The sequence below is a fragment of the Rhinolophus ferrumequinum genome, chromosome 13, assembly GCF_004115265.2.
Source record: "Rhinolophus ferrumequinum isolate MPI-CBG mRhiFer1 chromosome 13, mRhiFer1_v1.p, whole genome shotgun sequence".
Lineage (NCBI taxonomy): Eukaryota > Metazoa > Chordata > Mammalia > Chiroptera > Rhinolophidae > Rhinolophus > Rhinolophus ferrumequinum.
In genome coordinates, this window is record NC_046296.1 from 12,810,728 (window position 1) to 12,831,459 (window position 20,732).

General features: G+C 44.0%; 2 protein-coding genes across 8 annotated transcripts in view; one reads left to right on the forward strand and one right to left on the reverse strand.

Moving 5' to 3' along the window:
- The window catches only part of CTNNA2 (catenin alpha 2), a 1,256,663-nt gene that overhangs the window by 326,216 nt on the left and 909,715 nt on the right, over window positions 1-20,732 (reverse strand). The window lies entirely within an intron of this gene.
- Window positions 10,283-13,049, forward strand: LRRTM1 (leucine rich repeat transmembrane neuronal 1). Its single transcript, XM_033125187.1, is given in 3 exon segments — window positions 10,283-10,833; window positions 11,105-11,291; window positions 11,293-13,049. Coding segments are annotated over 2 exon segments (1,569 nt in total). The 5' UTR covers window positions 10,283-10,833; window positions 11,105-11,162; the 3' UTR covers window positions 12,733-13,049.

Genomic DNA, 20,732 nt, shown 5'->3' on the forward strand with positions numbered 1-20,732 from the left:
AGGGAGCAGTCTAAGCATGAAGTTCTATCTTCTACCTGTATTGCTCTATGGGCTGGGAAAGAATCCCTGCCTAGCTGAAGACCCTGTCCAAAAGCTTAGCTTCACAATAAAGGTCCAATCTGATTTTTCATTTGTTTTTTGATATTTACTCTGTTTCAGTCTATAAGTCCATGGGAAAGTTACATTACAGTTAGAATACCATCCACCACATAAATAGGTTAGAACTAGAAGCACGGAAACAAGTAGCAACGCCTTTATATTAAGTGTCCTTTTCACTTTCCACCCCTTGGTGGATACTTTAGTATTCACAGATTCATGAATGTTAGAGCTGACTAAGATCTTAGACATCCTCCTATCCAATTTCTAGTCTGTAAACAAAGCAGGGATGTACCCCACAAACCATAGAGCTAGTAAATGGCAAAGCCAGAATTTATACATGGATATTCCATTTCTATGCTGAGGTCACTTCACTCAACCAGACATATAATCTGAATTTTGCTCTCGAAAAATTCCAACCTAAGAGATGTGAAAAAAGAAGAAAAAAAGAGGGGAGGAGGTTCAGAAACAACTAGAGAGCAATTTAAGACAGAAGTTAACAGAGAACTTAACTTTGTAGAAGAGTAAGAGTTCAAAGAAGGGAGAGACTAATATGGACTTTGGGAGTGTGCTCCCTCTTTGAAACGTGGGAATATTCCTCCAAATATTTTATATGTTCTAGCACTTCACACAGTTCATAAAAGTGCGTAAATACCCACTGCATGGTTTTTGAATGGATAGATGGAAATATGGATTTGTTGTTGGGTGAGTGTAGAATCTGGAGAATGGAAACCGTTATAAAGGAAGTGGGATTTAATAGGAGTTAGAATCAGAGGACAATGTGGCGGCTAGAGAATATGCAATGAGCATTATTTACTTAGAGGCTGTTGAGAAAGAAACCTTCCTCAAGCAACGGACACTGACTAGGATGACGCATTTGCACACTGATGTGCCAGCGTCATGCCGCTGATCACTGCGTATTCCCATGACTTCACTGGATTATGTTTAGACTGGTGCTGTAAGTGCAGGGAGAGTCTCAGGAACTTGTTAATGAATCCAGACTCCCACATACAAAATGAGATTGCTGAATGTGTGTGGTCCTTGGTATTCTTTTCTGTTCTTTTTCTATGCAAACAGCAACAGATGGTAGAAGGGGGCCAAAAGGAGTGGGAATCCAGGAGGAAAGCTAAAATTGCCCCATCTTTTCTCTTTCTGAGTCTACAGTCGTCAATAAACCCCAGGGAAAAGGCAGATTGTAGAAGGTCAAGCTTGGCTTTTTACACAGTCAAAGGCTGATTGGCACCCCTCTCTCAGTTGCCCCATACCAGGGTCTAGGGAATGGAGAAAAATCATTTATCGCCAAAACCAGCTGTGTTAAGGAAAGTGGTTTAGGTTTTCTGTGCCTTGATTTCTTCCTGTATATTGGGGAAATGGTAGAATCTCATAGTACTTTAAGAAATGCATGGGATTAATATATTAAAGTGCTTTACTTGACTGCCTGAAGTAATCATTCTAAAAGTTTGGTGGAGCTCATGAGGATGCTGATGACACTTGTAAAAATTTATAAAAAGCTGCATTGACCCTTTAAGGAAGCAACCGTGTGCCCCAAATCCTCCTGGTCTCCTCAACCTCATTTCACTTGATCTAGCATGCTAGCCATGTTACAGTCCCTTGAACATCCCTTTGTTTTGGCCTCATTACCTTGGCACCTGCTATTCTGTCTGCTTGGAAGGCACCTCTCCTGGAGTTTTAAGTGGGGGCCTCTTACTCATTTTTTAGGTTTCAACTCAAATGTCATCTCCTCAAGGAAGACTTGTATAACAGAGGTAAAGCAGGTCCCTTTCCTCAATTTCTCTCTGCCACGTGGTTCTATTTTAAGTTTCTCTAGTGTATTAGTACCTGAAGTGGTCTTATGTATGCGTTTGCTTACAAGATTACTGTCTTGTTCACCACTGGATCCCCAGACCTAGAATACGCCTGCATATGTTAAGTGCTCACCAGATAACTAATGACTGATGGACTGATTGACAAGAAAAGACACCAAAGCATATACATTTAAAATAGTATTCTTTATCGCTTCAAAGAAGAAGTTACCACATTCTGAAAAAAGAATACCCAAAGCAAACTTCACGCACAACAGCAGCATTAGGCTTTAATGCAAAATCACAAAATCTCTCTCTCTCTCTCCCTCCCTCCCTTCCTCCCACCCTCCCTTCCTCCCTCTCTCACTCTCTCTCTCTCTCTCTGTCTCTCTCTCATACCTGTGCTCTAGACAACCTAAGCATCTCAGAAGCCCCTGTAGCTTTTTCACAGACTTTGCCTACTGACTGGAGTGACCTCCATCCATCCATCTGGTCAACTCCTCCTCCTTTTCCCCACCTCCTCTGACTGGCCTTGCTCAATTTGCTAGAGAAATCTCCCCAATCACAGCTCTTGTTTACATCTCTGTCTTAGCATGAATCATATTGTTTTGTTACCCATCAACTTCACTCCAGATCCGAGAACAATGAAGGCAGGTACCACATTTTATCTAACTCTACCTCATCAGCTAAACATCCATTTAACTTAATAAAACAAATAAGAACAGCAACAGACATTTATGTTAAATAATTAAAGGCTTCCTCAAGGTGCTTTAGGAGATTAAGAAGTGGTTCTAGAATGGGAGATGATTTGAATAAAGAGATAAATGCATTCAACTGACAGATTAACTCACTCATTGTTTATGGATGGTAGGGGGTTTCCTACGTGAAATAAATCTGTGAAAGGAGGCCACATATAAATGGCATTAACCTGTGTGACTTCAACTCCAAAAAGTTGGACCTGCCTAGGTTCACATTTGGTTCCTATACATCAATGTAATATAGAGCCTTTTGTATTTAGCTCGGATTCACTAAGTTATTGATTAGGCAAGAATTCAAACCAGTTAATAAACTCAACTCAACAAGAATCTCTATGACCCAGAATCTTTCTCTTCTAGAGTGGACATGTTTACTAGTGTTATGTGATAAGTCCCAAGCTCTTTAGACATAATCTCTCATATCTGATCTTCTTCTACACCTTTAGAGGAAGTATTAGAGGGTCCTAAAAGCAGGAAAATAACAAGTCTGTCCTTAGGGAGTTTCATTATATCTTCAAAGACAAAATTAGCAATATCTGGAAAATTTTATAAAACAAGGTAGTTAAATGTCACGATATATCCGAAATAGAACTTACTGCAGAATAAATTGGTTCCATTACTTGTGGCTAGGATGAGCTGGTGAGACTTTCTAATACCAAGCAGAACAACTGCAGTTGTCCACCTACCCTCATAAATCCTTGAGACCTGACAGAAAAACAGGTTCTTGCACCAGCATCCTGCTACAGTGCTTGAAATCCAAACCCTAGAATCACTCCTCGGGACGGTAAGAGCCAAGTTAAAATCAAGTGTACCTGTGGACTGCAATTAAACACATGTTTACAATTTGTTCTGGCACACTGGTTTGGTGTTAATAGGTGTCCCAAATAAGTGGGTGAAACCCTGAAAATCAAGATTTCTTGTGATTGAGATAAACAGTATGTTGCAAATCTCAAAGAACAGAGCATTTCAAAAATATACCAGGGGTGTCCAAAAGATGTATACACATTAAAATGTCTATACATTTTTTTGACAACCTCTGTATTTAAACATTCGTATCCCCACAGAGCATCTTAAGTAACACTGCATCAAATTATTTCCAATCATTAAGATACTGAAAACAATTTAGCTGGCCAGCCAGTCTGTAAGATGCAGGAATGAAATGTTCATTAACTCCCAGAAAAAACTTTGAAGATCCCAAAGACCAACCCTCCACCTGAAGTGGGAACAGCCTCTACGAAACAGAGTGAGGAAATGAGTATCAGAAGGACAGGTGGTTTCAAGGCACGGAGAACAGCTTCAGGCAGGGGTCTCAGTCAGTAACCCCACCAGATGAAGGAGAGAGGACCAACATGTTTCTATTTATGGTGTGGTGGAATTTCTGAAGGAGAGAAAATAGCAAAGGGTTATTGAGGGTGAAACGGGTACAACATTTAGGAGAGCAATCTGGTGTTTTGTATTGAAAATCTTTTAAAAGTCCCCATCTTTTGAACACCAATTTCACTTCTAGAATTGAAATGTAAGAACATACAGTTGCCCAAACGTACAAAGGTGTATGTGCCAGTCCGTTCAGGCTGCTGTAACAAACTACCATAGACTCAGTGCCTTAAACGACAAACACTTATTCCCCACAGTTTTGGAAGCTGGAAAGTCTAAAATCAAGGCGCTTACAGATTTGGTGGCTGGTGAGGACCCACTTCCTAGTTCATAAATAGCCTTCTTCTCATTGTGTCCTCACATGGCAGAGCTCTGGGGACTCTTTCATAAGGACACTAAAACCATTCTTGAGGGCTCCACTTTCATGACCTAATAACCACTCACAGGCCCCACCTTGAAAAAACCATCATATTGTGGATCAGGTTTCAACATATGAATTTTGGGGGAGATACAAACACTCAGTTTACAGCAGTATATTTATCAGGATTTTCATCATAGCCATTTTATAATGGCTAAGAAACAGAAAGAACCTAATTGGTAACAAGAGGGGAAGGATAAAACAAATAAAATAGAATGGTTTGTAACCATTGAAGATACTATCCATTTGGATTCTTGATATGGGAAAATATCAATAGTGAAAAAAATAGTAATATGGATAATGTTATCAGATTTTTAGAAAATATAAATATATGTGAAATAGACAAATTCTAAAAGAATACATATCTAAGACAGTATTTTTTCTCTGGGTGGTTGAATTTTAGGTGACTTAATATTCATTTTAAATTTTATTTTTCCTGTTTTTCCCCCTAGTTTTCTCCAATAGAAAGGTAAAACTTGAATGTCTATGAGAAACACATACAGACTGTCGGTAATAAGAAAACTGAGGAGTAACATAAGCCAGAATATGCCTAACGCTTACACAAACAAGGTTCTATGCTTCCTGCTGTCCCAGATAGAAAACCAATTTATTAAGAGCCCTACTAAGTGCTAGGTAATGTGATAGACATTGACTTTACTTTGTGTGTTTGCAATCTAATAGGAGAGAGAAGTTGTGGTGTTTCTGTCCAGGTTCTACCACTAATCGTGGGAAATCACTTAACATTTCTGGCCCTTCAATTTCTCAGGTATAAAACTAGGGAATCAGTGATACCTGGGTCATATTTTAAGGTTAGAATTTGTGAATGCTTCCATAGAATGCTTCTCAGAAGTCCATTTTAATCTAGGACTAATGGTAAAATGCAGGTATGATTCAATGGATCTAGGGAAACACCTAAGAGTCTGCACTTCTAACATGCTCCAAGACTGCTCGTCCTACGTTTACACTTTTGAGTTGCAAGACTCTAATATACATGATCTCCTTTGACTTCCCCCACGAATCCTTTAAAATAGCCACCTTTAGCCCTATTTACTGACAATGGGGTGACCCATATAAGATCAAGCTACAGAAAATGGCAAAGCAGGAACTCTAATTAGGTCTCTTTACTTCTAGTCTCCAAAATGTTTAATGTCCCATCGATTTCTAAAACACTATAAGTAGAAATTACTGTCACACTCATACAAGGGGACTAGGACCAGAAACATGATAGTTAAGCTAAGCTGCTAATGGAGTTGAGAAGAATGAGAGGTCGCTTTACATGGGGATCAGAATGGGATTAAGAAGTCATAGAGGGAATCTGACATCGACCTTGCAGGACAGCTAGGATGACGGTAAGCACAAGTGGGGAGAGTATACAGAGCAGTCAGGTATAATATGACCTGATCAGAACATGACAGCATTGAGAGGGGCCCAGGAGACCAGGGCAGACTTCATGAATTCAACCATGTTTTTATTACAAGAGTCAAAGATAACTCCAAGATATTGCACCTTAGAGACTAGAAGAATAAACAGGCAAACTGAAAGTTTTGGGGCAGCGCTGAAAGCCCTCAACCGACTTCCATCCTCTCTCCCACAGAGATGCCCTTTGTCCGCAACTCCCTTCTCTCCCTTCCACCTGTACAATGGGATGAATCCGCTCATCATGATACAAGCATTCTAGTTCCCATACTTGGATTTAAGCCTTCAAAATGCCATCCCTCCTGTCAGTGACCCTACATCTTAAGTCCTTAAAACTACTTCCTAAACTTTGTTTCCTTCAAGGAAGCCATTTAACACTGGTTACCACAGGTCCATTTGACCTGTCTGTCAGCTCTTCTCATTCCTATGTTCCAGAGACATTTACTCTCAAGCACGGAACAATATATCCATAAGGAGGTATAGCGAAGTCCTTCGGTGTCTCATTCACCTTCTGATCTACAGTTCCTGGAATACAACATGGAGTCACAGCATTTCTTTCATCTACTCCCGTAACTCACATCATCGGTTGCACATGATAGGTGCTTCCTCAGTGCTATCTGTAGTACTACCTTGTTTTAAGAGGATAAAGTTTATAATAAAAAAATGAGCTTGCCTTTTAAGTTTGTTTTTTCTAAGTAGATCTCCCAAGAGAAGCTTCAGGGCCCTCATCCTTCAGCCTCACATGCGCCTTTAGAGGCACTCTGTGAACGCTTGCTGTACACTGTGCGCCCACGGAAGCAACAGAGTTCATTCTCTCCTTTTGAAATTGGGACTGCCACCCTCTTGTCCTTCTTCTAAATTCTTCATTTTAAAGAAAAGCCATGGTTCACTTCCATGAAAAATTAAAGACAGCAACATAAAGAGTAAGGTCCATGCTGGAGCAAGCAAAGACAGAACATTAAAATCACTTCTCGAATTTCTCTTTCTTTGAACACTTCCAAAGATGACTAAGAGAAAGCCAATCCCCAGAATGTGTGCTCATTTCAGACTTTTTTCACTTTCACCTTTTGGTGCACAAATTATTTCAACTGAAATGAACAAATTGGAGGTGATCTCAGTTGAGATAAAATGGGAGAGGTAAGATAGATCCAAAAAAAGAAAAAAAATGACAATATGTCATCACCACCCACCTCCCCATCACAACATGAAGTACAAGAAAAAACAAGGTGGTTTATTATGCAAAGGTTAATTTGTAAATTCTAGAAGTGAAGGAATTAATCACCTCTCCTTCCTCCAAGCTATATATCTGGCCTCTCCAGTGGCACCAAGCTTGCTCTTACCTTCCTTGAGTTCCAGATCGTGTTTTGGCAATCAGATTCACACTTGATGTACCCCTGCGTCCCTTCCCATTTGCTGAATCTACATTTTCGGGATTCTTATCCTTTGTCACCCCAGTGCCCAATCACATGTTCACTTGATGGTTTGGGGTGGTTTTCTTGATACCCAACTACTATAGTAATTCAGCCAGGCAGTCTCAAGCTCCTTCCCCATACAAACATGGAAAATGGGAGGAGTGGTCTCAAAGCCTGTAAAGCATTTCTCATCAGCATCCAACATGGAAGGAGGAACAATTGCCCACAGAAACCTGTGGTTAGTCTAAAAGAAGAGATTGATCAAGTATACACAACAGTCACATTGTAACCTGGTGAATCAGATGTCCTCACAGGATATGTAAAGAAATGTGAAAGATCAAACATAAGGAAATAGAGAACATTAGTTGAGTTCTTTCCTTTTTTCTTTTTTTTACTTTTTTGTGTGTTGGACCCTAAGAAGCATGAAATTAAAACTCGTGAAAAACAGCCATATCAGCTTGCTGTGGTGACTCAAAAGTTGTCGTTTCTCTACTCAACTTTGCTGAAACACTTGATTCATGTTGTTCTTATTTAACCTAATTTGCATTGATTTAATCAGTGCTGGTATGCTTTAAATACATAATAAATTGGGATTCTGCAACTTAGATGATTTAGAATAGCTAAATTTCAATAAAGCTCATTTCAATCTGTTAATGTATACAGTTCTGCCAAGGGGTTTAAAACCATAGAAAAGATGCAAACTTGCCACATTTGAGGTGAGAAAGGTTTTACGATGACATTCAGATGAAATAATTTGCAGGACGATAATCTGAAAAGCGCTATGTATATCAAGTAGACACATCCTCTACATGTCACGTAACATATGTAGAAGAAGACTCACAGAGGAGTGCCGTAAATTTAATTTTATTCTCTTCCCTTCTTGCTAACACTCCACTCTTTCCTGCCTCTCTGTACCAGCTCTACAAATCAAGTGACATGTAAGTGGGACCTCTTCTTGCCCATTTGGCAGGCTCCATCACCACTTTGCCAAGCTGCCTGCATTGGGAAGATTTCTTGCTAGCAGCCATGGGGATTAGGTGGCTTGCACTCACAGTATTTACTGAATGGCTGGCCACTGTTTACCCCTGCCTGCCCCCTTTTAGAGTTTATGGCTCCATCAGCCCGCCTGCTGTCAGGAATAATTGTCTTGGCAAGAGGTGAAAACCCTTGGTGGTGGAGTTGTTTGTCAGTTAAAGTGTTCTGCAGCAACTTGGAGGTGCCAGGACAAAACCTGCTGGTGCCCAGTCTGGAGTTAGGTAGGAGGCAAGAGTGATGGGGAGGCAACCGTGAAGAATGGCCAAGAAAGAAGACCACTTGGGTGTGGGACAGCCAAAAAAACCATCTGTGCCAGTAACAAGCTGCGAGACCTTAGATAATCACCTGATGTCTCTGTGCCCGTTTTGTCATGTGCACAATCCAGTGTTTGATTTTCTAATGTCTCTTCTAGTTCCTCAAACAGGATTTCTGGGACTTTTCAGGTTTGTTTCCTTCCAATGAAATGATGCATCTCAGAGATGAATGACCAGGGCAAAGTTCAAATAAATACAAAATGGAATGATTTATACCCGTGTTCATAGGACTTTTCCCGAAAAGTACCACCAGTCTTTGGGGACTGTCATCCCACTGGTTAGTATCTTCAGCTGGAACGCAAGGGAGCAAGCGAGTTATTTGCACCACGTTGACCCAAACGGGGAGCTTTGGTAGTTACACTCATTCTTATTAAAGTGACTGTCACCACAGATGATGCCCACATATCCTCACTTACTGAGAGGCAGACCCGGTGGGGATTCAAAGAGAGGACTGGACAGTCACCTTTGATGAGTCACATTTGATTCTCCCTACCACCCCCTCGGGCATCACTGTGATGCCCACACTCACTTCCAGCGGAGTTTTTCATCATCTTTGGGATTTTTCTTTTTTAAACAGATGACCAACAGGTCCCTGACAGTAGCAATGCAGACCCTCTCAGGCCATTTGGGAGAGGAGGGAGAAAGGGAGGGTGGGAATGAGGGAGGGAGGGAGAGATAGAGAGAGAGAGAGAGAGAGAGAGAGAGAGAGATATTCACTGTAAGGACCCCATCTAGTAATGATTGTGAATGACAATAATCAGGCAAAAGACTTCTCTTCCTACTTAGAAGACACAATTAGTAACAGTCTCAAAGTTAGTTAGGGGTGTGTGTATGGAGAGGGTTAAGCATCAGTATGGTTTTAAACTACCCCCTCCCTGCTCATTCTCTATCACATTCTCCTGGAATGGGGTATACCACAGGGCACTGCAATCACCACGGGCAGCATGTCAGGATCAGCCCCCGCTCCCTCAGTGCCATACAGCATAACCCTTCTTTAATCCACCCAGAACCCAAAGATATCTGTGGAGACTGGGAAGCCCCATCGGAATGTCAGGCAAGACTCCTTGTACACAGACATAAGTTTCTGCCACAACCGGGTCTCGTGCCACTGGGACGGGATGCCTTCTCAGCCACCGGGGTTGGGAAGCATTCACCCACCCACCACCTAAAAGGACTGGCTGACTGCAGAACTCTCGTACCCACGAGGAAGAAATAATCTTAGCGAAGCCCCCGCAGTCATCGCTTTCCTCTATCATCTCTCAAGTTGCTTTTCCCAAGCAAAAGACCAAACGCTGATTTCTCTACAGATTCCCTACGTATCCCTTGCGAATAGACAGCTTTAAAGGGGGAGGAGGGACATCCCCAAAAGCGAAGGGGGGTAGAACAGAAGAGTTCAATTTCCCACTGGGAAAGAGCTTGCTGTGGATGGTACCCGATACCTCCGTCCCCTCTCCCCTTTTTCTGAAATATGGACAAAAACGCTGAAAGTGGTGTCCATTTCATCAAAGACCATACATTACTTTAGTGGTTCGGTAAAATGTTGGTTTTATGCCCACCCCTTTTCAATCTGCCCATGTCTGAGGTGCTCCGGGAAGACGCACAATCGTGAGCAGCTTACGACACTCAGTGAGCAGTAGGTGCCTGTGCAAGCTCGCGCCGCACACTGCCTGGCGGAGGGAAGGAGCCCGGGCGCCGCTCCCCGCTGCCCGCTCCCCGCACCGCCGCCCGAGCCTCCCCGCCGCCCTCCACCCGCAAAGCATGAGCGAGCCCGCTCTCCGCAGCCGCCTCGGGCGCGAATGGCAGGTGGTCTCCGCAGACTAAAAGGTGGCGCCGGTCCGTGGTCCTTTCCAATGACGGACATTAACCAGACTGTCAAATCCTGGGGAGTCGCGAGCCCCGAGTTTGGAGTTTTTTTCCCCACCACGTCACAGTCCGAACTGCAGAGAGAAAGGACCTTGGCAGGAAGGCGAAGCCCGGGCTCCAGCACGTAGTTGAGAAACTTGCGGGTCCTAGAAGTCGCCTCCTCGCTTCGCCAGCCGCCCTTGCAGCCCCAAGCCCAGCAGCAAAGTGAGACATTGTGCGCCTGCCAGATCCGCTGGCCGCGGACCGGGGCTGCCTCGGAAACACAGAGGGGTCTTCTCTCGCCCTGCATATAATTAGCCTGCACACAAAGGGAGCAGCTGAATGGAGGTTGTCACTCTCTGGAAAAGGGTGGGTAAGACACTTTTTAATTAAATTCTTTCCCGAAGATTTTTTTTTCTTCCCTTTTCTTTGCTGCAGCATCTAACATGGACCAAATCACCATCTCTTTGATCTTCCGTGGCTGTGAACTTTCTATGCTGCCCAGCTTTCTGCATGCTTAGAGGTGAACGTGTGGCTTTGGGGAGGGGGGCTCCTTCTTTATTTCGATATATTTATTTGATTTTTGCCATTTTCTCCCCCTCCCCCCGCTCCCTCTCCCTCGAATAAAATATGATGGTAGTTTCTGACCGAGCGCTTCCAATGGACATTCTCCAGCATCTCTGGAAAGATTCTCGCTAATGGATTTCCTGCTGCTCGGTCTCTGTCTATACTGGCTGCTGAGGAGGCCCTCGGGGGTGTCTTGTGTCTGCTGGGGGCCCTGCTTTCAGATGCCTGCCGCCGCCCCCAGCGGGTGCCCGCAGCTGTGGCCGGTGCGAGGGGCGGCTGCTGTACTGCGAGGCGCTCAACCTCACCGAGGCGCCCCACAATCTGTCCGGCCTGCTGGGCTTGTCCCTGCGCTACAACAGCCTCTCGGAGCTGCGCGCCGGCCAGTTCACGGGGTTAATGCAGCTCACGTGGCTCTATCTGGATCACAATCACATCTGCTCGGTGCAGGGGGACGCCTTTCAGAAACTGCGCCGAGTTAAGGAACTCACACTGAGTTCCAACCAGATCACCCAGCTGGCCAACACCACCTTCCGGCCCATGCCCAACCTGCGCAGCGTGGACCTCTCCTACAACAAGCTACAGGCGCTGGCACCGGACCTCTTCCACGGGCTGCGGAAGCTCACCACGCTGCACATGCGGGCCAACGCCATCCAGTTCGTGCCCGTGCGTATCTTTCAGGACTGCCGCAGCCTCAAGTTTCTTGACATCGGATACAATCAGCTCAAGAGTCTGGCGCGCAACTCCTTCGCCGGCTTGTTCAAGCTCACCGAGCTGCACCTGGAGCACAATGATTTGGTCAAGGTGAACTTCGCCCACTTCCCGCGCCTCCTCTCCCTGCACTCGCTCTGCCTGAGGAGGAACAAGGTAGCCATTGTGGTCAGCTCGCTGGACTGGGTCTGGAACCTGGAGAAAATGGACCTGTCGGGCAACGAGATCGAGTACATGGAACCCCATGTGTTCGAGACCGTGCCGCACCTGCAGTCCCTGCAGCTGGACTCCAACCGCCTCACCTACGTCGAGCCCCGGATCCTCAACTCCTGGAAGTCGCTGACGAGCATCACCCTAACTGGGAACCTATGGGACTGTGGGCGCAACGTGTGCGCCCTGGCCTCATGGCTCAGCAACTTCCAGGGGCGCTATGATGGCAACTTGCAGTGCGCCAGCCCGGAGTACGCGCAGGGCGAGGACGTCCTGGACGCCGTGTACGCCTTCCACCTGTGCGAGGATGGGGCCGAGCCCACCAGCGACCATCTGCTCGCAACAGTGACCAACCACAGTGACCTGGGCCCCCCCGCCAGTCCCGCCACCACGCTCGCTGACGGCAGGGAGGGGCAGCTCGACGGCACGCCGGAGCCGGCCACTGTGGCTCTCCCCAGCGGGGAGCACGCCGAGAACGCCGTGCAGATCCACAAGGTGGTCACAGGCACCATGGCCCTCATTTTCTCCTTCCTCATCGTGGTCCTGGTGCTCTATGTCTCCTGGAAGTGTTTCCCAGCTAGCCTCAGGCAGCTCAGACAGTGCTTTGTCACGCAGCGCAGGAAGCAAAAGCAGAAACAGACCATGCATCAGATGGCTGCCATGTCTGCCCAGGAATACTACGTTGATTACAAACCCAATCACATTGAGGGAGCCCTGGTGATCATCAACGAGTATGGCTCGTGTACCTGCCACCAGCAACCCGCAAGGGAATGCGAGGTGTGAACATCCCAGTGGCTCTCACCCGTGCGCTACCAAATACGCCTGGGCCGCCGGGGCTGGCCGGCGAGCGTCAGGCTGGGGTCTCCTTGTCTGTGCTCTGATATCCTCCTTGACTGAAACTGTAAGGGGATCGCTCCCAGAGACTTGACATTTTAGCTTTATTGTGTCTTAAAAACAAAAACGAAATAAAACACAACAAAAAAACCCACCCCACAACCTTCAGGACAGTCTATCTTAAATTTCATATGAGAACTCCTTCCTTCCTTTGAAGATCTTTCCATATTCAGGAATCTGAGAGTGTAAAAGGTACAAACCATTGATTTTTTTTTTTGTAACTAAAATGTTTAAAATAAAATAGCACTTACAGTTTTTACAGACTGGTGTAACCTAAATGAATTGTTACCTGTGTTAAAGAGAAGCAACAGTTAAAATTTCCTTCTGTGTGTGTGTGTGTGTGTGTGTGTGTGTGTGTGTGTGTGTGTGTGTTGGGGAGAGGGGTGGCCAGTGTCCAGAGGGAAGATCCAAAATTAAGGAGCAAAGTATTCAGACACCGTCTGAAATAATAAGCAGGGCAAACAGAGCTTATCAGGTTGATTTACTCCACATGATTAAGGACTAAAAAAACAAGACACTTTATATAATTTTTAGGGGATACAGTGCAATCTAACCACTTTTAAGCAAGTGAACTGAGGACTGACCATCATTGCTCAGCTGTAAGGCAGAGATCATTGCAAATGGTTTTTAAAAGGCAGTGCCAGACAGTTTGTCCTGTTAACAAGAAATGTATTTACACTTAATATAGCCATTTTTTTCAAATCAATTAAAAAAAATCTCGCCCCTGAAATCCACTGGTTCGTAATTCTCCTATGCGTTTGAGTCACAGATTTAGCAGCATCTGTGCCCTTTTCCCTACTCTTCCCTGAAAGAGACCCCTCTGTGGTCTGAGGGGGATGAGGCTGAATCCAAAGGTTTGATGATGAAAGCCGTGCTTTCTGGAGTTCATTGCTAAGACTGCAACAAGCGTAAGCTCTCAGCAGTGACAGCACACTCCTAGTTACTACGGGGAACAGTCCAAAAAAGCCTGCTCACGATGAATGCCTACAGGGTAGTGCCTTGTAGCAGGAGACTTTAGGGGGCAGACCTGATGCAGAAGCGGTAGGTGAGGGCTCCCGTAGTGGTGGTGGTGGGGACGTGGGGAAGGTCATCATTTGAGTCTGTGTTCCAGTATTCCTCAGATGGGATTAATTTGTTAACCCAGGACCAAAAAACTGCCTCCTCTCAGATTGCCTTTTTGTGTAATGCTTGCTTTCCCTGTGTTTCACTTTCTGTGTGTGTTGGGATCAATGATTGCCCCTTGCTATCCTTTGTAGGTTTCCAGGTCCATCATTGACATTTAGGTTGTTCAATGAACTAAACGGTCGAGTAGTATCAGTTGGTGGGTGGGGAAGGGGAAGAAGGAAGTGGATGTGTGTTGAATGGGAGGGGTCTTTCACTCACTAACGACTTAAGCAAATGTACGATTGAAATAAACTGTCATGGATGGCTGATAGTGAACACTGAGCCAATGTTGTCCATGTCTAGCGGTCTTCTGAAACTCAGGTGCGCATCCCTCTGCGTGACCCTACAGACTGGCATCTTTCTGTTTTATTTCTCTTTTCAAGAGAGAAGTCCAAAGAGCAGGAAGACGGATGGGGGTTGGGGGGGAGCAAGACGCCACTGTCTCCCAAAATGGAATGCCTCCAGCCACCTACTAAAAGAGGCTCAATCAGCTGTTTGAAATGCAGGATGGTTATCACCAGGAGATTTACTTAAGCTGAGGACTGGTACCTACCTATGGAGAAACCACTATGCCTAATAATACTGCTTCGAAGAGGCCCTTTCAAGAGAAATCTTTTTGCAAATAACTCTAAGATATTAAGCCTTGGGAGACATCTCTCTCTCTCTCTCTCTCTCTCTCTCTCTCTCTCAAACACACACACACACACACACACACACACACACACACACACCACCTTAGGAAACTTCCTCTTGCTCTGTTTGTAATTAAAACATGGCATTATGACACACACCATGAACGTAACACCCATTTAGGCTGGTAATGTTTTACAAGAGAGATGCTTTGTTTGAGAACTTGGAGGAGGGGGTTTGGATTTAGTCTAAGCATGATCAGTCATTTGGGGCAACTGTGTCACATAGCATATCACTCTGAGGGCAGGGGTGGCAGAGACAAGGGGGATGCATCTCACCTCTGAAATTAAACCCCACTAGAGAGGCCTCCTCCAGAAGACCACATACATTTTTTTAAAAAAAATCCCCAAATTGTGGCAATTGAAGAAAATCTCCTTGGATTCCATTGATTTAATCTCCTCATAGGAAGGGTACTAAAATCCAGAACCAAAAGCTGCTCTGGCTTGGTGCATTAAGGACCCTGTTGCTATGCTTACAGGGAAAGCTTCTAGAAGCAAAGCCTTCCTGGCAACAGCAGAACCACAGGTCCCCCCTACCCAGTAGAAATAGGGATACTGGAAACTGTAGAGTTCACCTCCTATCCCCAGGCTCCCCCCGCTTCATTCTTCTTTTTTCAGTGTAGTCAATGAGAAAATAATCCTGCTTTGTTTTGTGCTACTGCCACCGCCCCCTCTCCCCAATATGACTCAACACCACACATGTAGAAGATCTCAAGTCCCTGTAAGTCCTTGTAAATCTAATGAGAGATCACTGTAAAGAGGAATCTGCTGTCTGCGACCTGAACAAATGATGGCCAGAGAAAGCTGTATTCTTACTTGGTGTGTGTATGTCTCTAGGTCTCTGCATTGTTTGTCTTTGCAGGCAAGCAAATATGTTTCTTCCACACACAGAGGTATTTAGCTCACATTATTTCATGCTCCTGTGACTCTTGGTTTGGGAAATGGCAGGGCCAGGGAGAAGGCAAGAATAAGGGAAATTGGTAGTTTTAAATAAGGTTTTGTGATACTTGAAATCTTTTCTTTCTCCAATTAATTAATCTTGAAGCTTCAAGAAACTTGCTCTGACCCTTCTAAGCAAACAACTGAGCATTTAAAAGAGAATCTAATTTTTAAAGGGATAGCACTTTTTTTGTTGTTCTTCCCACAGAGGGTGCTAATCTCATTATCCTGTGCTATCTGAGAAGAATTTAAGGCCACAGTTCAAGTCTCTTCCTGGGCATTGTGATGGATTAACCCTCCATTTGCAGGTCCCTTCCCAACTGATTAAAGTACAGCCATGCTATAGAGGGCTTTGGAATATTTATATAGAACAAAAGCCTTTAACAATGACAAATGACACTCTCACCCCAGTCTTAGCCCTGGTTGTTTTTTAAGTTGTGTCAGAGGGAGCAGGTTAAATGAAACCCATCCTTTGGCCTTTACTGGATGAAAACGCAGCCCCTGACACTCAGACCTTAGCCTTGGCAGTTGAGACGACCAGTCCCATCCACACACCAGGCTCTCAGGACTGAAAAGTTGCCATCACAAAGAAAAGGTTATTCCAGGAAAAGGAAACTTTTCAAATCCATTTTTTTAAATTCTCCCAAGCTCCTCAAAGCATGAGGAAAGGTAAGTGTCTTACCTTTCCTCCCTGCATACACGAAGGCAGATGTTTGGTATGATTTAGCATCAACAAAACATTCAAGACTATCTGTAAGTATAATAATTAGAGGGGCAAACAGCACTTATTATTCCTCTTAAGTTTCCTCAGCAAGTGCACACAGGTCACTGGCGGGCTTTGGGGCTGCCTATGTGTTGGGGTTACATCAATCGACTTGTCAGCAAGTTTGGCACCCATGCTACCTGCCATGTAGAAGAGGGTACTCGTGGATGACATATCCTGGAAAAATGAAAGGCGTCAGATGCCCCTCTCTGGAGTACATTATCAAAAGACCAGACTATATCTGCTTTGGAGAATGGGTATTATAATGTTTCGCGGTCGTCAAAAGAAGCATCACTTTTCTCCTCTAGACAGGCGATTGTGCTGGTTGATTTTGTTTTGCCATTGATGAAATGTCAAATAACAAGTGTTGGCTGGAATGCAACTGTTAAACAGGCTCCTGAAATATATTTTGAGAGATGTGTAGGATTACACACACACACACACACACACACACACACACACACACACAGATGGTGCCAAAAAATGTATACACATTTTAAGAAAGGAAAAAAAAAACTGTATTAAAATCATAATACTCAATATATACGAATAAAACAAAAGATAAATACAAGTCTTGTTCTGCAGTTACAAGAGGTGCTCAAAGTGGTTACCATCCCCATGATTTTAATAGTTTTTCCTTTCTTAAAATGTGTATAAATTTTTTTTGGCACACCTCTCTGTCTCTCTCTCTCTCTCTCTCTCCATATATATATACATACATACATATATATATATATATATATATATATATCCACATACATAACCACACACACATATGATCCCATTATATAACTACCCTCCACCATTAATTAATCTTCTGCTTTGTTCTTCCATGATCAAACTTTCAAACTTTTACTCAGGAAAGGACCTGATAAAACGAGTCATCATTAAGGCGTAAAGGACTGAGTGGGATGATGGTATTTTCAGGCTGATGGTATTTGATGAGTTGGTAGGTGCTTTGCAGGCTGGGGAATCTTCTGGACTCCACATGCCGTAGGAGAGTATACCCATGCTACCTAGTAGTAAGAGCCAGGAGATGACAATAGATTCTTTGGAGAGTATGCTCCTAACTAATGAGTTCCATCTCAGGGTTAGGAAATCATTTTTTTCATTAAAAAATGCTCTACTCTGATTTTTTTCCCAGGGATCCAGGAGGCAAAATTCTTACTGCTGACTTCCTCAGTTGGACACAGTTTCTGAAGGTCTTTGGTTTTCTGCTCAAAGCGAAGGGCTTGGCTATTGTACCCTCAAGGTTTAGTCAGAGATGTAAATGAGAGGGAGGAAATACATTTATTGAGTGGTGACTTGGTATGAGAGTCTTTCCATAGATTTCAATATGTGAGAGAGGTCCTAGGAAGGTTATCTTTACATGAAGAAACCGAGGCTTACAGAGGTCAAGTTCTTTGTGCAAAGTTACCCAGCTAGTATTTGGAGCACTGGTGTTCACTTTGGTGCCTTTTCCACTATATCCCGTTTGTTATTTCCTTGAACAGTTGCCCCTCTAGTCCTTTACCCAGAACAGAACATCAGACTAGCCTGGCCACAGGGAACACGTTCGCCATATTCTTGTTGGATGACACGCCTGTAATACTCAAATCCTGAAATGCTCACAACTTCCTTTGATCTGGCCTCTGGTACTTGGGTAATGTGGGGTTCCGTCCAGAGAGGAGACACCTCTCCCAGGCTTCCAGGAACAGCAATGTGCAGGTAATCATTCATCCCAACCTCTAACCGGAGGATTTTTGACTCAGAGAAAGTAATGTACGGACAACCATAGATTACTCTTGGGGATTTATTCACATTTCTTTCTTGGTCATCAAATGGGCTATGTTTTGATGGCAGCGGTTCCCAAACAGGGGCAAATATGCCACCCAATCAACAATTGGTAGTATTTGGAAACATGTTTGATTTCCATGTGTGAGGGTGGTGCTACTGGCATCTAGAGGCTAGAGGTCAGGGAGCCTTCTAAACATCCTACAATGCAAAGAAAACCCTCCTCCACAACAAATGATTTGGTCCTAAACATCAAATGCTGCGGTTAAGAAACTCGGCTCCATGGTATGAAGTAAGGAGGCTGTCTAAACCGACATGCTGATCTCTGTCTTTGTTGAAAGTGGCCCTTCTGCAGAGTTAGTTTGGGTTCACTTAGATGGATTCTCTTTTAATCTTCTTCTCTCTTGCCAGAGAGCTGGAAATCTAAATTAAAAACCCTCAGGTTGCATGCTAATCAGCGAGAGGACCTGTCTGTAGTTAGCACATGCTTCTCAAAGAACATATGGCAAAACTTAAATTAACTGGGACAAAACTTGTCAGAACCCTTAATTGACCCACTTTTTTTTTTCTTTTTAGCAGTACCTCATTTAAGAATCAGAAAAAAAATCAAGCTACCCGTGGATATTTAATTACCAAGAAGGAAAATGAGACACTTGATATGCCTTTCAGGAAGTGTTCTGAAGTCTGAACAAACTCAGTCCACCTTCCTGTGCTTTCTGCTTCTCCAACCAAGCCTGGAACTTGGATGCTGGAATGGGTTTCCGTTTAAAAAAAAAAAAAAAAAAAAAAAAAATCAGTGCGCTTAGTCTAATGAGTAATGTGGACATATCAATCAGATCTCAGACCTTAGAAGCAGGATAGTCTAGAGATTGGACACTGTGAACTGAAATGTATTTGGGGACAGACAAGCAACACAGATGAGTGAAGGCCACAGGCATATGGCATTATGAGGCAACTGAAAAGCTCTTAAAAAACAAAAAAAAGGCAATTCACATTTGACTGCTCCTGGTTAACCACAACTGTTCTGCAGGCCAGGTCCAATGTGTGCTCTGGGTGTTCAGGGTCCAGAACTGAGAAGATGTGGTCTTTAAACCCGGGGCTATTACTCACTTGCCTTAGCTTCATTGGTGATCATCTTTCTGCAATCAGCCTCTTTCTGTCTGCCTTGAATAAGTTCATCCAGATATTCCTTAGGAACCCTACCCGTTCTGGGCTTCTATGTTACCCCTTTTCCCAACAGTAAAACGCAAAAACAAATGTGGTTTTCAAGCTAGTGTCACTTATCCAGAAAATTAAAATTCCCCTACACTCCCATTCCCCAGAAATTCTGATTCATCAGGGTTGCCTGCAAATGAATGAGAAAAGGTAGATGTAAAAAAAAAAAAAAAAAAAAAATCAGAGAAAGACAGGACTTCAGAGAAGAGGTAGGCATGCTGGGGAAGAGATAAGAAAGTGCAGGCATGTGTGGGTGAGAAAATAGGGTTTTTAGAATGTGCAGGAAGAGATGAAAGGAAATCCTAGAGAGGATACACTCACACTCACCCACATGTGAGACCGCAGACATAGGGATGTGCTACGAAAGAAGGAGGCACAGTAAAAAAATAAAGCTGATGAATGCCACTGGGGTGGGGGTGGGGGTGGGGGTGGGGGTGGGGGTGGGGCCAGAGAAGATGTACAGAAAAATGTGTGCATGGGACTCCGAAAATAACTTACTACATTGTGAGTAAGTGGCTACAACTAATATGAGTTCAGAGCCCTTCTGTAAAACGAGAAGAAGGGAGAGGAGAGGAAAGAGGGGGAGATACGGGGAACAAAAAGGCAATGTGGGAGGAGGTGGGGAAGAGGGGAAGAGAGAAAAAAAGAGAAAGAGCAAGAGAGGGAGTTTCGAGATTCATGCTTTATATTGCTCAAATAATCATCAAAAGTAGCTGTAATACACCAACTCGACTCCTCCACCCTTTTAGTCATTTCTCGCTTTATTCTGATCTAACAGGTTGGCTATTTACTTCTTTTCAATGTAATGTTGGAAAGTCATTTTCTCCCCTACATTATGAGAAAAAATAATCCATTGTCTAGCTGCCTCCTTCTTTCTCTTGCTTAGCTGGGAAAATGCTTCTCAACCCTGGCTGTGCATTGGAACCCCTTGGGAGCTTTAATAAATACTGCTGTCTGGGTCCCTCCCTAAGAGATTCTGATTTAATTGATCTGGATGTGGCTTTGGCATAGAGATATTTTAAAGCTTCCCAGGTGACTCCAAAGTTCAGCCAAGGTTGAGAAGCACTGGGCCACAAGAATCGCAGTGTGCACAGCTCAGCAGTCTATGAGAGCCACAAGTCTGACTGCAGCTTTTTAAAAATACAGGGCGGCTGGGGGCTGGGTGGGACCAGGTTAGTGTTGAGTGAGCAAGACCCCCTTTGACTCCACCTGATACTGTGAGACAGATATGCAAGCATAGATGTGCTTGGAAATTGTTTCTGAGCACTCTACAGTTTACAAAGTGCTATTTACAGTTAATTATTTTATTTATTGTAATTCTCCCAACAGTCTCACAAGGCAGATAC